Here is a 22,980-nt window from a genome sequence, read left to right on the forward strand (position 1 = left end):
TGGCATGGAGAAGTATTTAGAATACCCCAAATATGAGGCTTGTTTCTCTCATGTATTGTTGTTCAGTAATATCATCCTCTCAATAAGGAGCTCTGGTCAGTTGACCTGGAGAGAAATCTTGTTTGAGACTGGCTGGTTTAAAATCTCCTGTGGCATGAAAAGTTGCTTTCAAAACTTCATGCCTGAGAATACATGTTTTGGGAACATCTTAGCATTCCACATAGTTCTAGATCACAAAGGATGCTCAGACTGACAAATGAGGCTCTGAGGCTGATTTCCAATAACTTATGGTAACATGCTGACAGTGCTTTTCCAGACAAAAAGAACATTTAGGAATTCACCAAAACATATATACTTCCAGAGTAATTTGCCATATGATAAGTAATTCACTTCTGCTCAGTGTATTGCAAACCACTTCATACCTATTTGAGGAGTTAATTCCTGGCACTTCTCATTCTCATTTTTTTTTCCTTTGTAAAAATGTGATGACTTAGGGAAAAAATGAGAATGTAAAATAATTTACTGAGTGAATTTGTCTAGTATCAAAATTAGGATAGCCATTTTATTATTGAAAATGTCTGTGTTTCCCATGTGTTTAATATTACATTTTTAGAGCTTCATTGCATTTATTGCACACTTAATCCACAACATAGGTCGTTAAAAAAAAAAACACTTAGGAGCTGAGCTGTGCCTAGTAACACATGTTTACAATACCAGCACTCAAGAGCTCTGCCAGAAATATCTGAGTTCAGGGACAGCCCTGGCTACACAGCAATACCCTGGGTTACTTTGCAATCAATGCCTGTCTCCCATCAGCAGAGGGAAAGGGGTGATAGGAAATTTTCTAAGCTGTGGTTGTGTATATGATTCTACTCATTAGGTAAATGGCAGAGATGTTACAGGAAGAACCCAAGAAGAACTCGTGGCCATGTTAAGGAGCACCAAGCAGGGAGAGACAGTGTCATTGGTCATTGCCCGCCAGGAAGGGAGCTTCCTGCCCCGAGAGCTGGTAATGTTCTAACCTCTGTCTCTTTGAGCATTTAATGCTCTGTGATGTTTGTGGCGTTCCCACAGGAAACATTCAGAGCTAAAATTTAAAGCTAGCATCAACGTACAAGAGAAAACCTGTGACATTTGTTTTTCTGGATTACCTGACTCAGGATGATACTGTGTGATGTGTGATTTACTCATAAGTTCCATTTCTTTTCCTGAAATTTTCCTAATTTTGCTTTCTTAACAGGTATGTAATATTTCATTGTACAATGTATTACATGTTCATTATCTATTCAGCAGTTGATAGACATCTAGACTGTATGCATATCATGGATATTGTGACTAGAGCATCAGTTAACATGGATGGGCAGGGATCTCTGTAGTAACATATAGAGTCCTTCGGATATATGCCCAAGAGTGATAAAGCTGGATCATATAATAGATATTGTTTTCTATCTTTTAAAGGAAACTCTACACTGATGTTACTAGTGTCTACAACAGTTTTTACACCTAACACCCTATTTGTCCATATACATACCAGCATTTACTGTCAATTTTTTAACTTGGTCATTCTGACTGTAGGAGTTGTTGGCTACTGGGGCTACATAGACCCACAGACATTACAGAGAACTGCCATTACTCTTGGCTAACCTCCAGAACCTGGCAGTAAGACCGTGTTACTAAAGATAGGATATATTTGAATGACAGAATACGGGGAAATCAATTTGGTAGTAACCTGGCTGCTCTACTGGCTGGCTCCTGTCGCTCTAGAAGATGCTCTACATGCTGCTATCAGGTCTCCCTGTCAGTGATCCTGTGAGCTGTAGTTATGAATGACCTTGCAAAATATACTCTCTGGTGAAGGGTTTAGAAGTAACCAAAGACTTTCTGGTTGGATTAAGTTCTGATCCACAAGAAGGAATACAGACTTGGTACCATTGGAACCTGTTTGTACATAGTTCATAGACCCTAGGGGAAAATTTACTACTGGTATTCTACTAAACAGCATGGTAGTAAACTGGCTCCAAGAACTTACTGCTATATCCATAGATTTAATGCATCTAACAACTATCAACAAGAAGCCGCTTCCTGTATTAGATGATGACTAACACAGAGAGCTACTACTGTTCGCCATCCAGAGAATAAGAGACTTCAGAGTCGCCAGCTCCAAATGGAACATCTGTGTCACATACCTCCCCATAAAGCTCAGGGGACATTGTAGAAGAGAAGGGCAGAAAGATTATAGGAGCCAAAATCACTGGGCAATTACAACAAAACAGTCTTTTCTGAACTAAACAGAGCAGTTATACACAACTGAACACAGCAGTAACAACAGCATGCACAAGGCCTGTACAAGTTAAAACCAGACAAAATTCTAAAATGAAGCACTAGTGAGTGGGCAGGAAGTTTAACCCCTAGCTGCATAACTACTGCCAACTGATGGCTTCTGGTAGAAGGAGAATATATTTTATTTAAGGGTGTGATCATGGTAGGACAACCATGATCCAGGGGTTAGCCCTATAGCCAAGAGTATTTTTAGTAGCAGAAATTGGAGTTTTTAGGCTTTTAAATGAGAGGAGCAGGAAGAGGAAGAGGAGGAGAAAGAGAAGCAAGGATGAAGACAGGAAGTTGGATAGTTACAGAGGTAGGGGTAGGTTTGTAAGGAATTCTAGGAAAGGGTGATCAAAATATATAAAATTTTCTTTTTAGTCAGAGGGATGTAAGTTATGTAAAAGATAACAAGCTTTTTTTTGCCTTTTTTTTTTTTTTTTTTTTTTAGTTTTCTAAGTCTGTCATGAATCTTTGTTTTGTTTTAGGAGTTGATATGTACATAAGATGCAACTGAGTCTAAGTATATAACATTTAATGTGAAGGTACACAGTCATTGTAAATGCCTTTCTAACTGGATCAGTACTTATTAAGTTGCATAGACTTTGGATCTGGTGAATTGTAGTGTGTGATGATTTTATTTATGTTTTTTATAATAAAGTATGTAAAATTAATTTTAAAAATAATTTTTAGGAATTAATAAAATATCACTTCAAAACGAAAATAATAAGTGAATGGAAATAGAAACAGGAGAGTATTCAACGTGGACACAAGACTCGTAAAGGGGTCTGTGGAGAAATGCAGTTACTCTGAACAAAAGAACTGAGCCTCTACTGAGTCCCTAGAAAGGGGCCATCAGTCACTCAAAACGAATCTCCTCCCACACAGAAATACTTCTCTAGTCATTTTTCTCTAAATTGAAGATCAAAGATGCATAAAAATTCATGTACATCGACTTTTTCTCTTATATAGCACAGTAACATGTTTGATGCTGTACAACTCAAAGTTGTTGGTTAGATAAATAACAAACTATTTCTCCACTGAAATATAAGTACCTAAAGTGATATTGATGAAGAATTATTTGTAGTTTGAGAAAATCTATAGCATGATACTAATTGAGATATAGGGCATACAATTCTACATGGAACATTATCAAATTATTTTAAGGCCTTGAAAAATAATTGTAAAGAAATACACCTAACATATTGGGGTTTTAATGTTAACCATGAGTACACTTTAATTTATTGAAATACTTTGCTTTTAGGATGGTCATAGGAAATTTAAAAGGACTTTTATACTCAACAACAACAAAGAAAATGTGATAAAGGACTCTGGGTACCTTTTCTTTTGCATCTTACTTTCCTCTGAATCTGTAATGAACGATGAGGACATATGTAGGTGACAGGAGAGTGCCACATGGGTGTGAGCAATCAATGAAGTTGAATTGGTAGATCAGTGGCTATCTAGGGGGCTGTTTAGAGATAACTTATCAAACATGTGAAGTGATATTATATAGATTGGAAAATAAACATACTGCCTTTCTTTAAACCATTAATCCATTAATCATCAGTTCAACAAATCACCTACTACTTTTTCAGGACAAAGGTGGAGATTCTAGGAGTACAAAAAATAATGAAAACCTATTTATTCTTCACATTGAGCTCTGCCCAAAGCAGATAGCGGCAAGAAGGTAATGTTATTAAAACTTCTCAACCTCACAAATACACAAGGAGAAAGTGAATTACTTAGAATATTTAAATCTATCCCACTTCATTTTCTATCAAAAGTGTTAGACACATAAGACACATGGCTCAGTGGAAAAGGCCCTTGCTGCCAAAACTGATGATGAGCTGACCCAGGATCCACATGAAGGAAAGAGAACCAGATATTGGAGCTTGTCTTCTGATCGCTTGTTTCTTGGCAAGGAAATGCCCCATAACACACACAGACCTGAAATGAAGATCCTACTCTGCCAAGAGAGATAAAGAAGACCAAAGTCCAAATATTGTCCTCTGAAATGTAGAGGGTTTTTCAATCTTTTGTTTATCCCCAGGCTTCCTCTAGGAGGGCCAAAGTTAAAAAGAAACAATAAAAAGAGTTAGTGTGTATATGAATACTAGAAGTCTGTTTCCTTATCATTTACTCCTGGACGACAGAGATGAAAATTATCCTAAAGCCTCAGGAGACTATGCTCATATTTCAGAAAAAAGGGGAAAATGTGTCCTTTCCTTGAACTATGATTCTGGAAGGAATAAAGCTCTACGCTAAAGGAACACATTCCAACCATCCCTTATTGCAAGAGAATCCCAGTGACAAAGCTCTCACTGGTCACTTAAACCCTCAGAATCCTCCATTCCTATCTGAGAACTCCTTAAGCTTGCTCCTATATGTCCTCTGGAGTTTCTGATTTCAAGGCTAATCCCATCTTCTAGAAACTTTTCCTCTTTTTTCCCTGGACAATAAGCAAAGAGCTATGTACTATTGAGTTTACAATTCAAAAACATTTTTTTAAAAAATTTTAAATATAATTTCACATGTAATTTTACCAAATTCAATAATTCAATTCTTAAAAATCCAAATAAGTTTGCCTCTAAATTTCTAAATTAAAAGCATAGTTGCATAATACATCAAGTTCCTCCCAAGAAATGGGAAGAGGGACGGGGGTTTCCTAATACCTGGAATAGTCTCTGAAGTCCATAACTCCTCCTATTCCATTTCTGTATCAGCCACTTCTCGGTATGATTGGGAGCTTTCCAGATCACTCTGAGGTTATTCTCCTATCTGGATGATGTTTTTGTGAGGATTAAAGGAGATAATACATACAAAGCTCTTGGAATTCTCTCTGGCCATTTGTAAGCTCTCAGTATCATTAATTCCAATTATTTCTTCCAGAGCCTCCCTTCCTTGATAAGAGTGTGAATATTATATTACACTATAGCTACAATTTCCAAGAGCTTGGCTAAGAGCAACCACCCCTTTCAAACAGTGTAGCTTTTCTATTTACTATTCTGGGATCCAAAATAATAAATACCAAATACAAATTTATAGCCCATCAGATCTAGAAGTGAGACAGTCTCTGTGCATTATTTTGCTCTCATTTAATAGACTTTAGTAAAATTCAATTTCTGTTCCAGAATGACATCATAGACTGAGCCCACCAGGGAACATATTAAATTAATTGTATAACTATGAGATTATAAATGAAAATAAATTATTTGTTCTCATTGTTTTTATCTTATTCATAATATGGAGGACATATGGTTAGTATTAATTCTTTTAAAGCTATCTGGCAAATATCTAGAGTCTCAATATTTGACAATAAAATATCCAATATTTGGTACACTTTAGTAATCATAGCAAAGAGAGGCTAGGGTGTATGTTTGTGGGAAGTGGGGGGTGCTAGTAAGTACCTATTTCGTAGCAACCCAGAATCTTTGTTTGGAAGAAACAAATAGGTTTTTGTTGTTTTTGTTGTTTGTTTGTTTTGATTTTGTTTTTCCCTAGCACAATAGGCTGCCTTGGGCACTAAGGACCAAGAAGCCTACAGGAAGTTTAAAAAGAAGTCATATTCACATTTCTTGATAGCAATTACCTGATTGCATCCCATGCACGGGACTTGCTGAAAGACTGAACTAAGGAGTGCGTTGGGTGATACAGCTTTGCGTTTCCTTTCTACTGTAGAAGGTGTTGTGGCTTTCCTCTCTCCTGCTCTGGCATGATTGATAAGCAAGCTTGACTCTCCACGGAGAGCCTCAGGAATGGAGGAAGGACAACACTTCCTGCTTTTGTCCTTCCTAGCTCCTTTAAAGAAAACAAACTGTTTATTTGTTCCTGTTCTAGAGAAAGTCTTCTCTCCTTGACTAAGTTAGGCTATTTCATCAGAGCCCTGGCCCTTCTGTCTGGCCTGTCTTCTGGCAGCTAAATTGTCCGTATTTCTTGTTATCTTTAGCTTCTTAGAGAGTGTTAATGCTTACAGCCAGAGGAGCATGTGGTCAGCAGGTCTACAGGAAATGTCAATACGGGATTGTCTCTCAGATGTGACCCTCTGTCATTCCGAATGTCTCAGTATCCATTTCCTGATCATTGTTCCTAACCTGACACCAGAGAGTATCCTGCTGAACTTACTATGTGTGCACCTTCCTGCCTTTCTCTTGAGTGATTATTTAGTGTCACAAGTTTTATGGCATGAATAGCGAGCCTTTCTGAGTATTTCAGCTTCACTGACAATCAAAAAAAAAAAAAAAAGGAATTTGTGTAGTAACATCACAAGGATTTAGCTGTTCCTAGTATCCTTATCAAAATGGCAGCCTCAAAACGTATCCTTCCGGATCTAGAGTGGAACACACTTTGATGTCTTCACCTCTTGATTGGCTAAGTGTGTAGTTAAGAGGCATCCACATAAAGAATATTTTCCCAGCAGATACTTGGGAATTGGTGTTGAGGATGGACTGGACAAGGTAACTGCTATGTCTGCATCTCAACTCAGAATGAGAACTGCCAGCTTGTTTGGCTGTGGATCTGGCCTAATAAAGATATGGCCACAAGTTCTTTTCCTACCCTTAGCCCTTGAAATTCTTTTTATTTACTTTTTTCTTATACAAAGAATAAGATAAGGGAATCCGTCTATTGAGAAAAGACCCACAGAACCAAAGAGTTTCTCTTTATTGCTGATCTAGTTTCTGTTCCTATAGTTATGATAAAACAAGGAGCAAAGGCAGCATGGGGAAGAAAGGGATTGTTTTAACTTACAGGTTATAGTCTATCACTGAGGGAGACCAAGGCAAGAACTTGCAGTACACACCACTGACAATCGATCACTGCTTACAAGCTTGCCCAGTAATATATATATATATATATATATATATATATATATATATATATCCCTTCATCAAATAGCAGCCAAAATAATGGCATGCCAACAGGCTAATCTGAGGGAGTCCAATGCTCTCTATTTCCAAGTGAGTCTAGGTTTGTGACAAAAACTAATCAGCATAATTGAGGGGACAGGAGAAGGAAGGGAGGTGAGAGAGAGAGAGAGAGAGACAGACAGACAGACAGACAGACAGACAGAGAGAAAGGAAGACACAGAGAAAGACTCTGAGTTATTTTCCTCCTATGAATTGTGCATGTATTATTTGCATGTCTTCCTTCATTTATTAGTGAGGAAATCACATTCTGCCCTTTCTTTGTTAATCTCTTTAACATTTCATTTTCTGACTTGCTGCCTTGTCTTTAAATTATCCTGAAAATCACAGCAACCCTGGTGGGTAAAACGAGCTGAGAAAATTTCAAATGTGTTTATAATTTCTACCTGCCACATTTGGCTGCTATTAAATGCTGGCCTGTGCAAGTGGGATTAACTGTATTTCAAGCAAGTTTCTCCCACACTGCATGATTGAGAACCAAAAAAACGTAGCCACGTTTGTCATGCTGATTTGACCTTCACTTAGGAGGATTGCTCTTGTGAAGCACAAATAGAATGCACATAGGTGGAGGTGCCTTCAACTGTGGTTTGGCTTAGTGTTTCAATTCTACCACAGCTACCTGTGCCTGTGACCTCAGAGCAGCAAATGAGATGTGGCTCCAAGGCCCCCAGGCTTAGCTTGTTATTAAACGGGAAAAAAATAACAGCACCTTCAAATGTCAAATTACTTAACATCATAAATCATGGAAGAATTTTGGTATGAAATCTTAGATGAACCTCATTTAACTGATACATTATTTTATTCCCCTTGGCTATTTGATTCAAACGATCCCATGCTTAATTAACCAAGGTACTTAAGGAAGAAAGGATATTATAGAGGCTGTTTGTGAATAAGTAACAGAAATTGAAGGATAATTTCAAAATAATTTTACAGTAAATCAAAGTTTAAGAGTTTGGATTAGCAGTTAAAATTATTATGAAAAACCATACACTGCTGTACTCTATAGATTCTCAAAATAAAAATCTCTAAATGATTTAAGATGGAGTGCAGGGTGGCTGTTTCCACTTGAGCTTTCTGCAAAATGTCCATTCCTTCCTACTACATTTCTGTTCAGCTAATATGTGTTGGCTGTTTTAAATTGGATTTTCTTTTATAAATTCACACATATATAATAATCTCTAATCAAATTCCCTTCATTGTCCTCTCTTTTCCTCTTCAAGCGCCTACCAAATCCCTTCTTTCTAGGTCTCCCTCTTCCTTTCCTGTTTTTGTGTATGTGTAACTCACTGAGGGAGCTTAGCATTTGGAAGGCCTTTGCTTGGGAGGCATAGTGTTCTACTGGCAATACCAGGGAAATCCTTATCCAGTCTCTGAGATATGAACTCCAGAACTGAGTCAATGCTATCTTCAAGGACTTTCTAGTCCATAAAGAAGAGTTACCAGTGAAACAAATGATACAAATCAAGTATTATAGGATTCCAGGAATGTTCTAGATCAAGAAGAACTTTATGAGTATGATAGATAGTATTTGAGATGGGTCTTGATGAATGTACAGGATTTCAAAATGCAAAGCAAGACAACAGAAGAACATACTGCCATCAGTCACTCAAATCCATCAAGCAGCTTTTAGACACCCCAACAGGATAGTTTCTTGAGCATGGGGCTAAGTATGAGAAGTAGTGTTATTTGGAATAATTTTGAAAGGGAAAAGAGATGTTGGGATGCTTACTAAGAACCTCTTGTACAGGTGCATCTCTCCATCAGACTTTGAGAATTATAGAGAAATGGCCATTAAAATTCACGTTTAAGAGTCTTATGGACTAGATGCAAAGTCCTGCTTTGTACTCATACTCAACGTTTTAGTACCTGTGTTTCCACATTTGTCAAGTGAGGATCAAAACACCATGTAGCTTGTAGAACTGATGGAAGAACAACCCAAGCACAGCTGCTAACATGCTCTGGGTGCCAAATAGTGCTCACACCCGTTGGTGTGTCCTGTGACTCTACCACATTTCAGTGTAGGCTGTATAAATAAATGCCATATATTACTCAAGCTGTTCATGTTTCCAGTGTACAGATCACATCTTATCTGTGATGGACACTTTTAAAACAAATCAAAACATACACAGCAATCTCATGTTTTGAACAGAAAGATTCAGAAACTACAGCAGCAATAGCATGGCACAATATGAGTTGGGCAGCTATATTGAATGTAAATAACTTTCTCCATAGGTTATAAAGATACATAGGTTATAAGGATACAATCCAGTTGTAAAATCATGAAGACATGACAATAAGTATATTTGAAAATGTTAGAGATAATGTGAAAGTATGTCTAAATGCTTTAATAATAATAACAGTAAGTTTGTTAGAACATTGGTTCCCAAGAGTGGTCTCAGGGACCTGGGGTAGTGGTAATCACTCAGGGACTTGACAGACCTGCAGATGCTGCTCTTCCAGACCTGCTGAGTCAGACTTCAGAGACTGGACACAGAGCTTTGTTCAACACACCCTTCTGATGAGTTCAGTGTTTACTCAACTTGCAGAATGGTTGGAAAATAGATTTGTGGTAAGAACAAAGAACTGAAGTGGTTAGGAGAACCCAGTGGCTGGAGCTGGTAAGCTTCAACAGCCAAATTCCAGATCCTACTTCTGTATTCTGTGACCAATTTCAAGTTCTCTGAAAAAATTTTCTGTGAAAATTCCAAGCCCAATTGAGTTGTGCCTTTTTGGCCAGGAGCCCCTCATTCTGGCAAAGGGCCAGTGGTTAGTGCAATCCAGTTACCCAACTCAATTACACCTGATCCATTTAGGCAAACTCAATTGTACTTGACTTCAAGCCCAACTCGATTGTGTGTTTAAATTTCCACACTCAATTGGATTGTGCTCAGAATTTGTTACATGCCACCTTGTAACTTGTAGACTTCGACACAGCGGAAGGGAAATGTTTTGGAGGCTGTGGGTTTTTTTGTTCTGCTTAATTCTCCCTCTTTCTCTGTCTGCTTCATCAGATGCTACAAAGTAAGGAACTTCCCATTGTCCCTGTGTAGCCGCCATGTTCCACTGCTACTCTCTTAACAGTAGTCAGAGTCAGATGTTGCCAGGCTCTTGTTTTCTTATTCAAGAAATTTGGATAAAAAACCCACAGAGATTTACAAAGGTAACAATGATTTTATTTATTTATTTATTTATTTAAAGGGAAGCAGTAGAAAAGGTCAGATTGCATTTCAGGGGAGCAGGAACCACAGAAGTGCAACTACTAAAGACCCCCAGTTATAGCACTTCCTGTTGTGTAGTTCAAGAGAAAGAGGAGTTTTGATTACTAAAGGGTGTGGTGAGAATGGTTCTCTGTTTTAATTGGTAGGTTAGGTTATTCTGTTACAAGTATCCCTCCCTTCCCATAATGCATCTGATGTTTAATCATATACATGCCCAATTATGGTGTCTTAGTAATGTTTTCATTGCTGTGAAGAGACATTATGACCAAGGAAACACTTATAAATTGAAATATTTAATTGGGGCTGGCTTCCAGTTTCAGAAGTTCAGTCCATTATTCCTTTGGCAGGAAGCATGGTAGCCTGCAGTCAGACGTGGTGCTGGATGAGCCAAAAACAGAAGAAGACTGTGTCACTGGGCATGGTTTGAGCATACATAAAATGTCAAAGCCTGCCTCCACAGTGACACACTTCCTCCAGTAAGGCCACATCTATTCCAACAAGGCCATACCCCCTAATAGTGTCACTCTTCATGGGCCAAACACTCAAACACATGTCTATGGGGCCATACCTATTCAAACCACCACAGATGGTATGTTGAAGATTTCCCCTAGAAGTTCACTTGAGGATACAGTTTTATCTGACTGCACATGTGCCACAGCTACTTCAGGCTGGGTCCAAACCCACCCACCCTCAAACACACACACACCCTTTCCCAAACTATCAGAACTATTTTTAAGTAAGATCTCCTTTTGAAGAGATAAATGTTGTACCTATTTTGACTCCACTCTGGGGTTCATCTCTGCCAGCCCTTTGAAGAGCTCAACCACCAGGAGGCTAAGGGATTAATAGTCATTTGCTACTCTCTGGGAACCGCTTACACCTGAAAGAATGTTTCTAAACCCTGTCAGCACAATCTAGGTTTGATAAAATTGATGATGATAAATGTCCTGGTAAAGCCTCATTGAAACAGAAGGCGGGAGTACTGGTCATTGTACCTGAGTCTGCGGCTTCCAGGTGTCAGAATGTAAATGCTTCATGGCTTTTAACACAAGACTGCTTTTGTTGGAGATTGAAAGCAGTGGATGCAGAAGTGCCTTGTGCTGTAAAGATCTCAAGGCTCTTCAGAGTGCTGGGGCCTCTAATTAACATGTTCTTCCAAAGCTAACAAGGAAGGGCTGTGAGTTTCAGTCCTGCCTTCACAGCGCAGATGTTATGTCTTGTTAGTGGCTACCGCCACTGTGATTAGGCTTCATGAGTCTAGAAAAGGAACAGATATTTCCTAAAATACATATTTAAACACCTCCAAAAAATGTAATATATTGACCAACAACCCCCTATGTCCCCTTCGCCATCTAGTTAGCCAAATGTTGCCAGTAATTTACCCCAGCTGTTGCCATGGAGCAGCTGCGAGAGAAGGTGGACACGGAACTCTGGGAATGCTCTTGATTTCCTTAATTGCCTCCACGTCTGTGATCAGTTGCTCATGAAGGTAGATCTGGTGTAAGATAAGAAAATGTGTTTGTTGTGTAAAGGCTATTTGAAAATTAGGGGAAGAAAGTGGTGGCTGACTTTCCCAGCTGTTGCAGAGTGAACAGCACATATGTGAAGCAGCCACTGTAGTCTGTTTCCTTTGGAACGCGTACTTAGAGATCTCTCAACATGCTTCCCAGCTGCATTTCCCCAGAGACTATGTCATCTTTATCAGTAGAGAAGACCAACTTAAGATCACTGGCATTTTCTTTCCGAAGGTCTGATAAAACAAAGATAGACACTTAAATAACAATCTGTTGCTGCTTACCTCTTCCCGTGCCCTGTCCCTGAAGATTCTCTGGGCAATGACTTTTAAATATGTTCTCATTATTTTTAATGAGCGTGCAGACACGGGACGCATAATGCAACAGTAGATAGGTGCCCTTTCTCTGAACTTGTCACATATAATAAAACATCACAGAGGTTAAGATGCATTTTCCTTTAAGATATTATAATTATTTAAATCAAGACACCCATGTACAAGTCATATACTATTCAGCTATTGTTGTTGCCTAAGTGAGGCTCTACTGAATTCCTAGTTCTTTTTGAAAGAGAGTGTTTCATTACAAATGTTAAAAAAAAAAAAAAAAGAAGACAAAAGAACACTTAATACTGTTATGTCTCTTTAAGTTTACCGTTCTTTAAAATCTGCCCTGGATGGCAGGATATTCAATTACAAAGGAGTTCAATTATGTTTCCTGGCCACTTATTGAGTTATATGAAGGACTTTTATCACCTAGTCTTTCGGTAATTAATTCTTTACATTTCTTAGAGGCTTAGGGCCCGAGGAAGGATTGCTTAAGAACTTGAGATGTTATTTCAATTTTCTGGTAGTTCTCTCTCTCTCTCTCTCTCTCTCTCTCTCTCTCTCTCTCTCTCTCTTTCTTTTTTGCTTTTGGATGCATATACTACTCTATGTTATCTCTCAGTTACTGAATACATTCATTTCCAGGATGGTGGATGGAACTAAGTGCTCCATTGGTTGGGCACAACTTCCTGGATTAAATCCCCAGGACCACAGAAGCACAAAAGTAGAGTATATTATATTATAATGCCAGAGGGTGACAATGGAAACAATGGTAGCAAGGAGAGAAAAAAAAATCCTCACCTCCCAGGACAGCCCCATTACTGGAGATTCATTCGTGGCTATGGGTGCTTCCATGGGCAGGTATTTGTTGAATATTTGCACTGGATAGTGTTATATCAACTTGACACAAGCTAGAGTCATTGACGGAGAGTCCAGCTCATTGTGAGTGGAGTCATCCCTGGGATGGTGGTCCTTGATTCTATAAGAAAACAGGCTGAGCAAGTTGTGGGAGCAAGCCAGTAACCAGCACCCCTCCATGGTCTGCATCAGCTCCTGCCTGCAGGTCCTTGCCCTGTTTGAGCTCTTGTCTTGACTTCCTTCAGTGATAGACTACTATGTGGAAGCCCAATAAATCCTTTTCTTCCCATCTTGCTTTTGGTCACGATGCTTCATCACAGCATCATAAACCCTAACCAAAACAGTAACTATGGGATCCAGTGGTTCTGGATCTTGGAATTATCTGCCTTTGCATTCCTGGGTGAGTTATTCACCCTCAGCCTGACCTGAAGGCAGCCCCTCCTTTGTTCCCCTTTCCAGTAGCTGTGCTTTTTACCTTTAGACATTTGACTTTCCACTAAAGAAAGAAAATAAATGCACTCAATTTAACATGAAAAGAAGCCAAAAAATAACCAAACAGAAAAACATCCAATTAGAATATCTAATTCATAATTACTTTTATGCCACACTTTTCTTCTATGATGTTCCGAGAGAAGCTGACATTCATGAAGACTGTCTTCTTGAGCCTCCTATTTCTTCAAGAGATAATGGGACTCTATGTATGCTATGGTATTGTCTGAACTCCCATGATTCTGTGTTAACATGATACAATGTTTACTGAACAATTGTTTCTGCTCCACACTGTGCCATGCACTGGATATTCTAAAACATGATACCCTGAACTCCATTAGCTGACACATGCTAATTTCTGTTGGCGAAGGGAATCTAAACAGGCTTGTCATCTGTGGGGAAAGCTCACAGAAGAGAAATAGTTGCACCAATTCAGAGTAGAATTTGAGATATCAACAGCAAAGGAGAAGGTTCCAGAAAAGCAGAAGGCAAAGCCCTTTTAAAAGTCAAGAAATCACCATAGTCAAAAGATTTCAAATAATGGAAAATTACATTTGTGAGACAGGACCCTGGATAGATCTGAAGAATAAGGAGAGAAAAGATGTTGAGGAAGTGTTAAAGCACAAGGCATGGACAGTGGAGAAAAGACTGAAATACAAAACAGAGTCAAGGAGAAACAACTTCAGGAATAAATTTTGCCGTTAAGATACTTTTTCTAAAACTACACAGAAAGCCAATGCAGTGTGGATTTAAGGTCTAATAGATGCCCCTTGCCTGCATGTTTTATGTTTAGAGTTACCTATCATTTGGCAAACCACCCCAAACATAAAGTCTCCTGATAATGATCGATTCCTTCTCAGGGCTCTGTGGGCCATACAAGTGGTGCTTTTGGTCATGTTATAAAGACTTAGTCAAGCAACTGCATTCAGCTGTGGGATCTACCTGGCTGGAAAGCCCTTCCTGGTGACCTCCCTTTCCTGTCTATCGAGGGATGCAAGCTCTTGTGCATTACTAACCTGGTTTCTTCTTTCAAATTGTTCTCAGCTTCCAAAGACTAAGAAAATCTTTATGTAGCACTCTCAGGACACTGACCACAAAAGATACAGAGTTAGTAAGAGCTAGAGTGGTATGAGAGCTAATATTGATTGCCAACTTGACAGGATCCTCAGGACACTACCAGGGAGTATTGTGATTATGTTAATCAAGGTCAGAAGGCTCACTTTAAATGTGAAAGCATCATTCCAAGGCCTGATGTCCTGTACTAAGTAAAAAGGTGACAGTGTGCTGATCACCAGTACGGTTCCCTCTCCATTTCTGCATGAATGCAATGTGACCAGCCACATCAAGCTCCCACCACCACTAACTTCCGGGCATGATGAATTAGATGCTCACACTATGAGCCAAGATAAGCTGTTTCTCCTGAGAGGCTTTTTATTGGCGGGCGGGGGAGGGGGGGGACTATAAGAAATGAAGTGAGAGTCTGCCCAGTAGAGTTTCTGGCTTACTCTCTTAGACAACGCAAGTCTCAGGACCAGAAAGGGGGCCAGGCATAGGAAAACAGATTCTCAGTATGGATGGTAATGGCCCCAAAGTCATATTTCAAAGAGATATTTCACTGATGGCTAATATGGTTATAGTCTACTATATCATGACCCAGGATTCTTTTTTTTTTTTTTTTTTTTTGGTTTTTCGAGACAGGGTTTCTCTGTGTAGCCTTGGCTGTCCTGGAACTCACTTTGTAGACCAGGCTGGCNGAACTCACTTTGTAGACCAGGCTGGCCTCGAACTCAGAAATCCGCCTGCCTCTGCCTCCCGAGTGCTGGGATTAAAGGCGTGCGCCACCACGCCCGGCATGACCCAGGATTCTTGACATAGGCAGACACCCTCTCACAATGTCAATCACTGCTGTCCCTAAAGACACATACATATCCCATTTCTCCAACCTTTGATATTTACTCTTTGAGACGATAGCACTCTGAACTGGGATGAAGTCATAAGAGTTCAATTGTGTCCATTAGTTGTAAGCAAATAATGCTAACATTGTTAAATAAAAGTGATATGACAATAAACAAACAAAATGAACTTTCTTATCTATAAAAGGAGTTTGAAGTAAATGGTCTCCTGAGATCCTTCCTCCTTCCGAACACTACTCTTTGAATTTCTATGCTTGATATCTTGGCCTACACTCAGTTCAGACAGGACCTGAATTATGAATGATCTGTAGATATGAATGGGCAGCAGGAATCCTCCTCTGCCTGTGTTTTTCTTTCACACTTCAGCATGCCGAGGGAGCATTTGACCCACAGACTGCCAGCTCCTAAGTAAGTGGAGAGCTAGCAAATTGCCAGCAGTTATCTTTCTCATGTCTATGTCTTTGACCTTCTGCCATGACAGCACTAGTTGCCATAGTAATAGGTGCAGAGGGAGCCCCTCCTTTGGTCCTCCCCTGATGTCACAGCCTCCATAGCCACCATAAAGAGCTTCATTTCCACAGCCAGTGTGCAAACAGAGGTGGTCCTTTTTTTCTTTGTTTTCCTTCTTTTCTGAGTGGGAAAGTTGGTGAATTTCCCTAGATATTATTCAGGACAATTCCTTTATTAGAATGTAAATTACTTCATATTGTCAGGTATATTTAAAGTACAATAGAGTCCTGTAGTCCATATAAAATTTACTATTACTTCTTTTGAAGAAAAAGAATTCTTCAAGTTGCAAGGAGCACGTTTACAAGAAAACTAAGTGTTCAGTGTGGTTTCTAAGGAAGAACCACCATGCCATGGCCACAGCCACCAATTGTTTAAAGCTCATTGCCTTCCCACATAAAGAAAATGACTAGATTATAAATAGTCTTCATTAAGGTTTAAGTCATCTTTAATACTCAAAAGCTGTTTTCTGGGTTGTTCTATTAGAACACTGTGTGTGTTCAGCTCTTGTGACCTGTTGAGGATTTGGCAGATATTTTTGGTGTAATCATAAATACAGGACCCCTAAGCTCCTCTTCATACTAGACAAGCTGTAAATAAATTATATAAATAAATATTAATGCAATTATTAACTGGATAATTTTATGTGCTGTGTAGGCATGCAAAGAAATTAAACAAAGATGAAGGCTGTTGATTTGTGGGTGCAGGCTTCCTCTACATAACTGTGACTTACTCGCTATGTCACGGAGAATGCAAGGACTCTAGATAGAGCCTTGTCTCCAGCTGCATAACAGAGTGTGATTGTAAATAAATAAGTAATTTTTCACACTGGCAAAGTTAATAACATGTCACTATTATTTGTGCACTCCTGCAACAGACACCAAGTACTGTTTATCCTGGTTGAGAGGAAAATAAAGACAAAAGGCCACCTCTCCCTAGTGGCTAGGCTGAAGCTCAAGTCCCTGCTTTCACTCCCACCAAGAAAGAGTCTTCTCTTTAACCTGTGGAGTTCCTTGAAGAAAAGAATCACTCTCACATGTAAATGACTCTTTTCCTTCTTAAACCTTTGATATATAACCCAAAGATTGTGTTGCTTCTTCTCTCAGCTCTCAATGGCTCTCAGGGGAGTTGGCCTCTCTTATCTGGAACTCCCAGCCAGGCAGGGGGCAGCCAGCATATGGAGAGGCCAGGGCAGAGAGTTGGTCAAGGTCATTGGGCAGGTAGTGAAAGGCCCCTAGCTGTGTTAAACAAATGCAGCTTCCTTCCTGGCTTCCGGGTGGAATGAGTTTGTTTTTCACTTCACTGCTGGGCTGAGAACAATCGGGATGCATAAGGCCATTCTCCTCCGGAGGAGATGTGCATTCGATTATCATAAATCCGAGAATCAGAAGTGCTATGGTCAATGAGAACAGGCGTTCTTGGGTGAAATAAGAGGTTTAATTGAAAGTGCTGTCCCAGGGGAGACAGATGATTGAGCACAGTATTGAGTAAATGTTAATTACCACTGTTCAAAGAATGAAGAAAATAAAAGGAAGATCATTTATTTTAAGTTTTCCTTTCTGTTTCTTTTCAGGAGAGTGGGGGAGATTATTCTAGTGAGTTTTGCTCATGTGCAGTGTTGAAGCACACACAGGAGGGCTTCCTTAGGAAGTTAAGGCCTGAATATGTATGCAGTTGTATAATATTAAATGACAGCTTAAGATATGGGTATGTGTAGAATATGCACCTATATTTATATATGTAAATATGGAATATCTCACAGTACAGCAAATTACTAAATAATGTATAAATTACTCTTTGGATATACCTCTCAGATTTATTTTATTCCATATTTTTAGTGTGTAAGTTCTTTCTCCTCCCACTTAGAGGAAAAAAACTGAGGAGGCAGGTAAACATCCATGACTTTCAGTACTCAGTACTTTATATGTACTACTATGAGACTGGAGTCTTTCCATGTCACTCATATTCATTTAGCAACTGCCCTCCTTTTGATATTGCTAAAATTCTGGGACCCAGCACCTAGAACAAAGAGGCTGGGGATCAATGGTAACCTTACCAAAAAAACAACCCATCAGGGGTCTCTCTTCCCTGTTTTATTTTAATCTTTAACATGTTTGAATAATGATTCAGGTCCTTCTTTCAAGCTCCATAACTATAAAAATTGTTCTGGACTATCTGTACCTGTGACTAATGGTTTAAATGACAAGGCCCGGGAGAGACTGAACATATAAAGAATGTTGATTTAGTTCTTACATCCAAGCTGGTGCTCCAGTAGGTAAAAATAAATATGTCAAAGCAACTTTTTGTTTGTTTTTCAGTTTTATTTACAGGGAATGTTCACTGGCCGAATTCAAACTTTTAAAATCAACTAGCAAGGTGTTAATGTAGATATAGTTATGTTTAATTATAAAATTTTTTTAAAAAATTACCTTTATGGGCTTAATTTAAGGAGGGTGGTTGCCAAATGATAACAATTGTCACAGTAGTGTAGATATGAATAGCAGAATATCAAAACATAGGTGTAGCTGTGATCAATCAGATGAGAAAAAAGAAATGTGTCACTCTCTTGGAAACTTCTACAGACTGTTTCCCTTGCATAGATCAGCCCTTTCTTGGCATCAAAGAGTAAGCAGTCATGATTATGCTAAGCATTATTATAGCAACAGGGAAGGGCAGTCACTCCATCTGCTGCAGTCATCCCAAAAACATTACTAACATTTCAAGATACCAACTGGCCAAGAGGACAGTGTTAATAGTAATTCCTGTACAAATAGTCTACCAGCCTCTCAAATGGTTTTAATTTCAGTGCTGGAAGTTAATTAACATACTCTTTAAAAGTTTTTTTTTTTAACAAAATGTAGCTTGGTATATAGAGAAAGAAACCAAGGAGTATCTGTCAGCAACAGTATCTGTTATATTCCCTCTGCTTGTCCTCAGGCATGTATTTGATAGATATTAGTGGTATAAACATAAGTGGTCCTTGTGACCGTTCCTATCCTCAAAGATTTGTATGAAGAGTAGATGTTGTGTGATTAGTGCTCCACTCTAGTTACACATAAAGTACTCTAACAGCTTAGGTGAGCATTGAAACACAGAGAGACAGCAGTCGAGATGGGCTTTGGTGGGTCTCAGTGTGTAGTCAGATCTCAAAATTCAGTGAGGGGAGAACAGGTATTTTAGTTAGAGACAATCTCCTGTACAACACAAGAGAAGGTATTGGCAACATGTGAATGATTTCTATTCTAAAAGACATGCTGGAAAGTTCAGGTTAGAAATGTTAAAAGAGCTGTTTTTATAGATAAGATACAAGATATGGCTGTCACATTCTGTGCCCTTTGATACCATTATTTCTAAGGGGCAGTGTGGCAGAGAAATGTCAACAATATTGATGAAGTAATCCCACAACAAATATGTATTAGATGCATGCCCTCCCGGATACTAAATGAATTCAGCGTTTGAATGAAATACAATCTCTGTCCTTAGCTCACAGTGACATGGCATAGTTAAAATGGGCAACATGGCAATTCATTATAGGAGTAGGAAGAAGCTGCTGAGAACCTTAGGCATGAGACAAAGAAAGCTAAAATGCAATGGGGAGTAGGGGATTCATCTACTGATGATGGGAAGTTTGTCAAAGACCCAGTCGAGATGTTGAGACACAAAGTACTTGGAAATAAATATGAAAGACCTTTTATTCTATCACATTTTCAGAGCCATTGAAAATAATTTCTGTGGTAAACACAGACATACATGAACATACATGGGAATTTTTCTCATGTATGATTTTGACATATCCTAAAACCTGTAGGTCTAGTCGATCAAGAAAGCACTTGACTAAAAACACACACACATTCATTAATTATGCTGAGATGAGGCTTCCTTTGAAGTTAACAGAGAATACTTCGGATTACTTGTAGAAGCTGAACTCCTTAGGCTTGAACTCAATTGAGATCATTCTTACGTAGTCTGTGAGCAATCTACATGCCTATGTTGGAAAATGCAGTTACGTTGGTTCATGAAGGAAAGGAGTCCCGCCCAACCTTCATTTAGCAAAATATTGATTGGAACTGTTCTGAACTTTTAAAATTTTCACATTTACATGCTGATTTTACCAGAATTAAAGCAATAAAAATGTATTTCCTCACCCTTGTCTTGCTTTCATAGACATATTATAGCAAGGAAGAAGAGACTTTAGAAGTTGAGTACCCAGGAAAAGCAAGAACAAGTGAAGAGCAGTGCCAGTAGTTTAAGCCGTCTAAATAGAGCTGCCTCCCTCTGACCAGTTCTACCTTCAGGAACACAGAGTTCAAGAAGGAGAGCACCCCATTTTCTTCATTGTGAGATAAAATCGCAGGCCCACAAGTCAATTCTGTTGAGACAACAGGAAGTGTCACTCTGTCAGTGAGGGCATGATCCAGGAAGAGAAAAATAAACACTGTGTGTTTTATCATTGGCCCTTGGTAAGAATCATGCATCAAAACAATGGCATCCAGTTGGTGAGTGGAATTCAAGTATTCACATCCATATAGTAGCATTATGTTGCTACACCCTTGTTAAGATCTCAGTATCGTTAGAGAGCCTGTTTCCCTACAGTTGTCTGTGAACTTAGCCATGTCAATGTATTTGGTCGTTTGATGTGAGCAGATGTTATGTGACCAAATACTTGAAAAGCATGTTGACTTTTGCTATCTGTCTCAAATCATGTGATTAACAAGATTCAGGTATCCAGTGATCTGAGGAATGTGAGGATGTGAGTGATTGGGACATTGGGAGCATATGCATCCCTCAGTAGCTGGGAGGCAAGCATATAGTGCACTGAGCCCAGCCTGAGCTGATTAAACTCCAGCCAACCTGTAGAAACACAGACTGTGAGTATGCAGTTTACTGTGTGTAACAACCCACTTTAGGGATAATTTGGTCGCCTGCTATGTTTTGGAGCAATGGCTGACTTGCAGATTCACTTACTTTCCTCATGAATCAACTCTGGGTAGATTCCCTTCTACCTTCAATTTGTCTGTCACATAATGAACAATAGGAAGAGGTATTCACATTTTAATTTGGATGAATTCTTATCCTCTATAGGACCTAAATGACTTCTTATTTTATAGTCACTTTTGTCTAACAATTAATTTAAACAGAGTAATTGATTTAATTATTAAGATAAAAGGAAAATTATATGTCTATCTGCAAATGGCATATTACATATACTAAGAACATTTTCATTACAATAGTAAACATCACTATGAATTTTAAATGGTTGTTACCCACTGAGATTCCTCTATCCCTGTTTGGAATTTAGAATTATTTATCATTAGTAGCAGACTAACAGGATTGGTTTCCTGCTGGAGTCACATTAGATGCAGCTCAGACAGCAGGAAAAAAAAAAAAAACCAGGATAAAAATGGTTTTGTTTTTATCATTTATTTTATCTCACAACCATTAACCAATTGGCAAAAATTCCATTTCCCTACTCCTCCTCAAATATTCCCTTCTTTCTTAAATTTTGAATAATTTTGATGTACTTTACAAACTGTGCCCCTTTGCAGGCCACACTAGCACTCTTACAGCATTGTGTTAGAATTAATGTGCATTGTTTGCTGACCTAAAAATGAGTATTTACTGTTTCAGTTGTAGAAAATAAAGGAAAGTAAGATTCAGTTCTTCCTTGAAAATTCTTGAGTTGAGGAAAAAGACTGTCGTATCTTTTTTTAGAGCCATTATACCCTAAATAATGGTGCATGTGCTTGGAATGCGGATTGCTCTATAGACCGCCCTTGTACTTAGACTCTAATGGGGAAAGATGCCATTCAGTAGCCATTATACCTCTTAAGAGTTCAATGAAAGTAACCTGTAATTTGTTGTCTTTAACTATTATGGAAGCTTCCCTATCCAAACTGCAGGAGGGGGAGTGAGATAGAGGAAGGAATAGGAGGAGGTGGGAAGGGAAGGAGGGTTAAGGAGAGAGGGAAACATAGTTATAGGAAACTAAACTTAACTCCCCTTTCCCTTCAGGAATAACTCCTAAACACTGAGAGCTTCAAGCTCTGTGTCTTTTCTGTGTGGCATGCTTACTTCTGTGGCACTCTATGCTTGACGGTCATACTCATTGTGAACCAAATTTGTCTTAGTTAGGGTTTTACTGCTGTGAACAGACACCATGACTAAGGCAACTCTTACAAAGACAACATTTAATTGGGGCTGGCTTACAGGTTCAGAGGTTCAGTCCATTATCATCAAGGCAGGAACATGGCAGCATCTAGGCAGACATGATGCAGGAGAAGTTGAGAGTTCTATATCTTCATCTGAAGGTCACTAACAGAATACTGGTTTCCAGGCAGCTAGGAAAAGGTCTTAAAGCCCACACCCACAGGGGCACACCACTCCTACAGGGCCACATCTTCTAATAGTGCCACTTCCTGGGCTGAGCATATACAAACCATCTCAGGCTTTGTTCACAAATCGTGATAAAGCAATTAGGGCAGTGAAAGGATTAACCATGGTACTCTAAGCTCTCTGAACCCTAGTTGGTAACCTGTAAGAATTTTGCTCTGGAACTTTCTTGTTCTCTGACCCAGCTGCTGACCCATGTGATGTTAGGCTCCATGATGGAGTAGGGAAAGGCTTGTCCTTTGACTGAAAGAGTTTGATGGGAAAGGAGAAATCTGCCCAGAATTAGAAGGGAATGTTCTATAATTTTTCCCAAATTGTGTTGTGTACAATCAGATATTTATTTGTGCTTCTTATATCTGCAGGTTAGCTGGGGTTTGATTAGTCTAGTCTGGGCTCAGATATGCTTTCTTTCAAGCTATGGGTACATACCAGTGTTCTATATATCTCCTATGATCCTCAGACCACAGGTTGCCTAAAGCATGTGTATCCCATAATGAAAGCTGCAGTCTAGTAGTGGTGGT

The 22,980-nt window shown here is 39.0% G+C and overlaps 1 protein-coding gene across 1 annotated transcript in view; it reads left to right on the forward strand.

The window, feature by feature from the left end:
- Positions 1-22,980, forward strand: part of Pard3b (par-3 family cell polarity regulator beta) — a 965,568-nt gene that overhangs the window by 513,243 nt on the left and 429,345 nt on the right. Inside the window, exon 10 of the mRNA XM_021162850.2 lies at positions 881-1,009. Coding sequence (XP_021018509.1) covers positions 881-1,009 — 129 coding nt within the window. The remainder of the gene's footprint in view (positions 1-880; positions 1,010-22,980) is intronic.

This window comes from Mus caroli, chromosome 1, assembly GCF_900094665.2.
Source record: "Mus caroli chromosome 1, CAROLI_EIJ_v1.1, whole genome shotgun sequence".
NCBI lineage: Eukaryota > Metazoa > Chordata > Mammalia > Rodentia > Muridae > Mus > Mus caroli.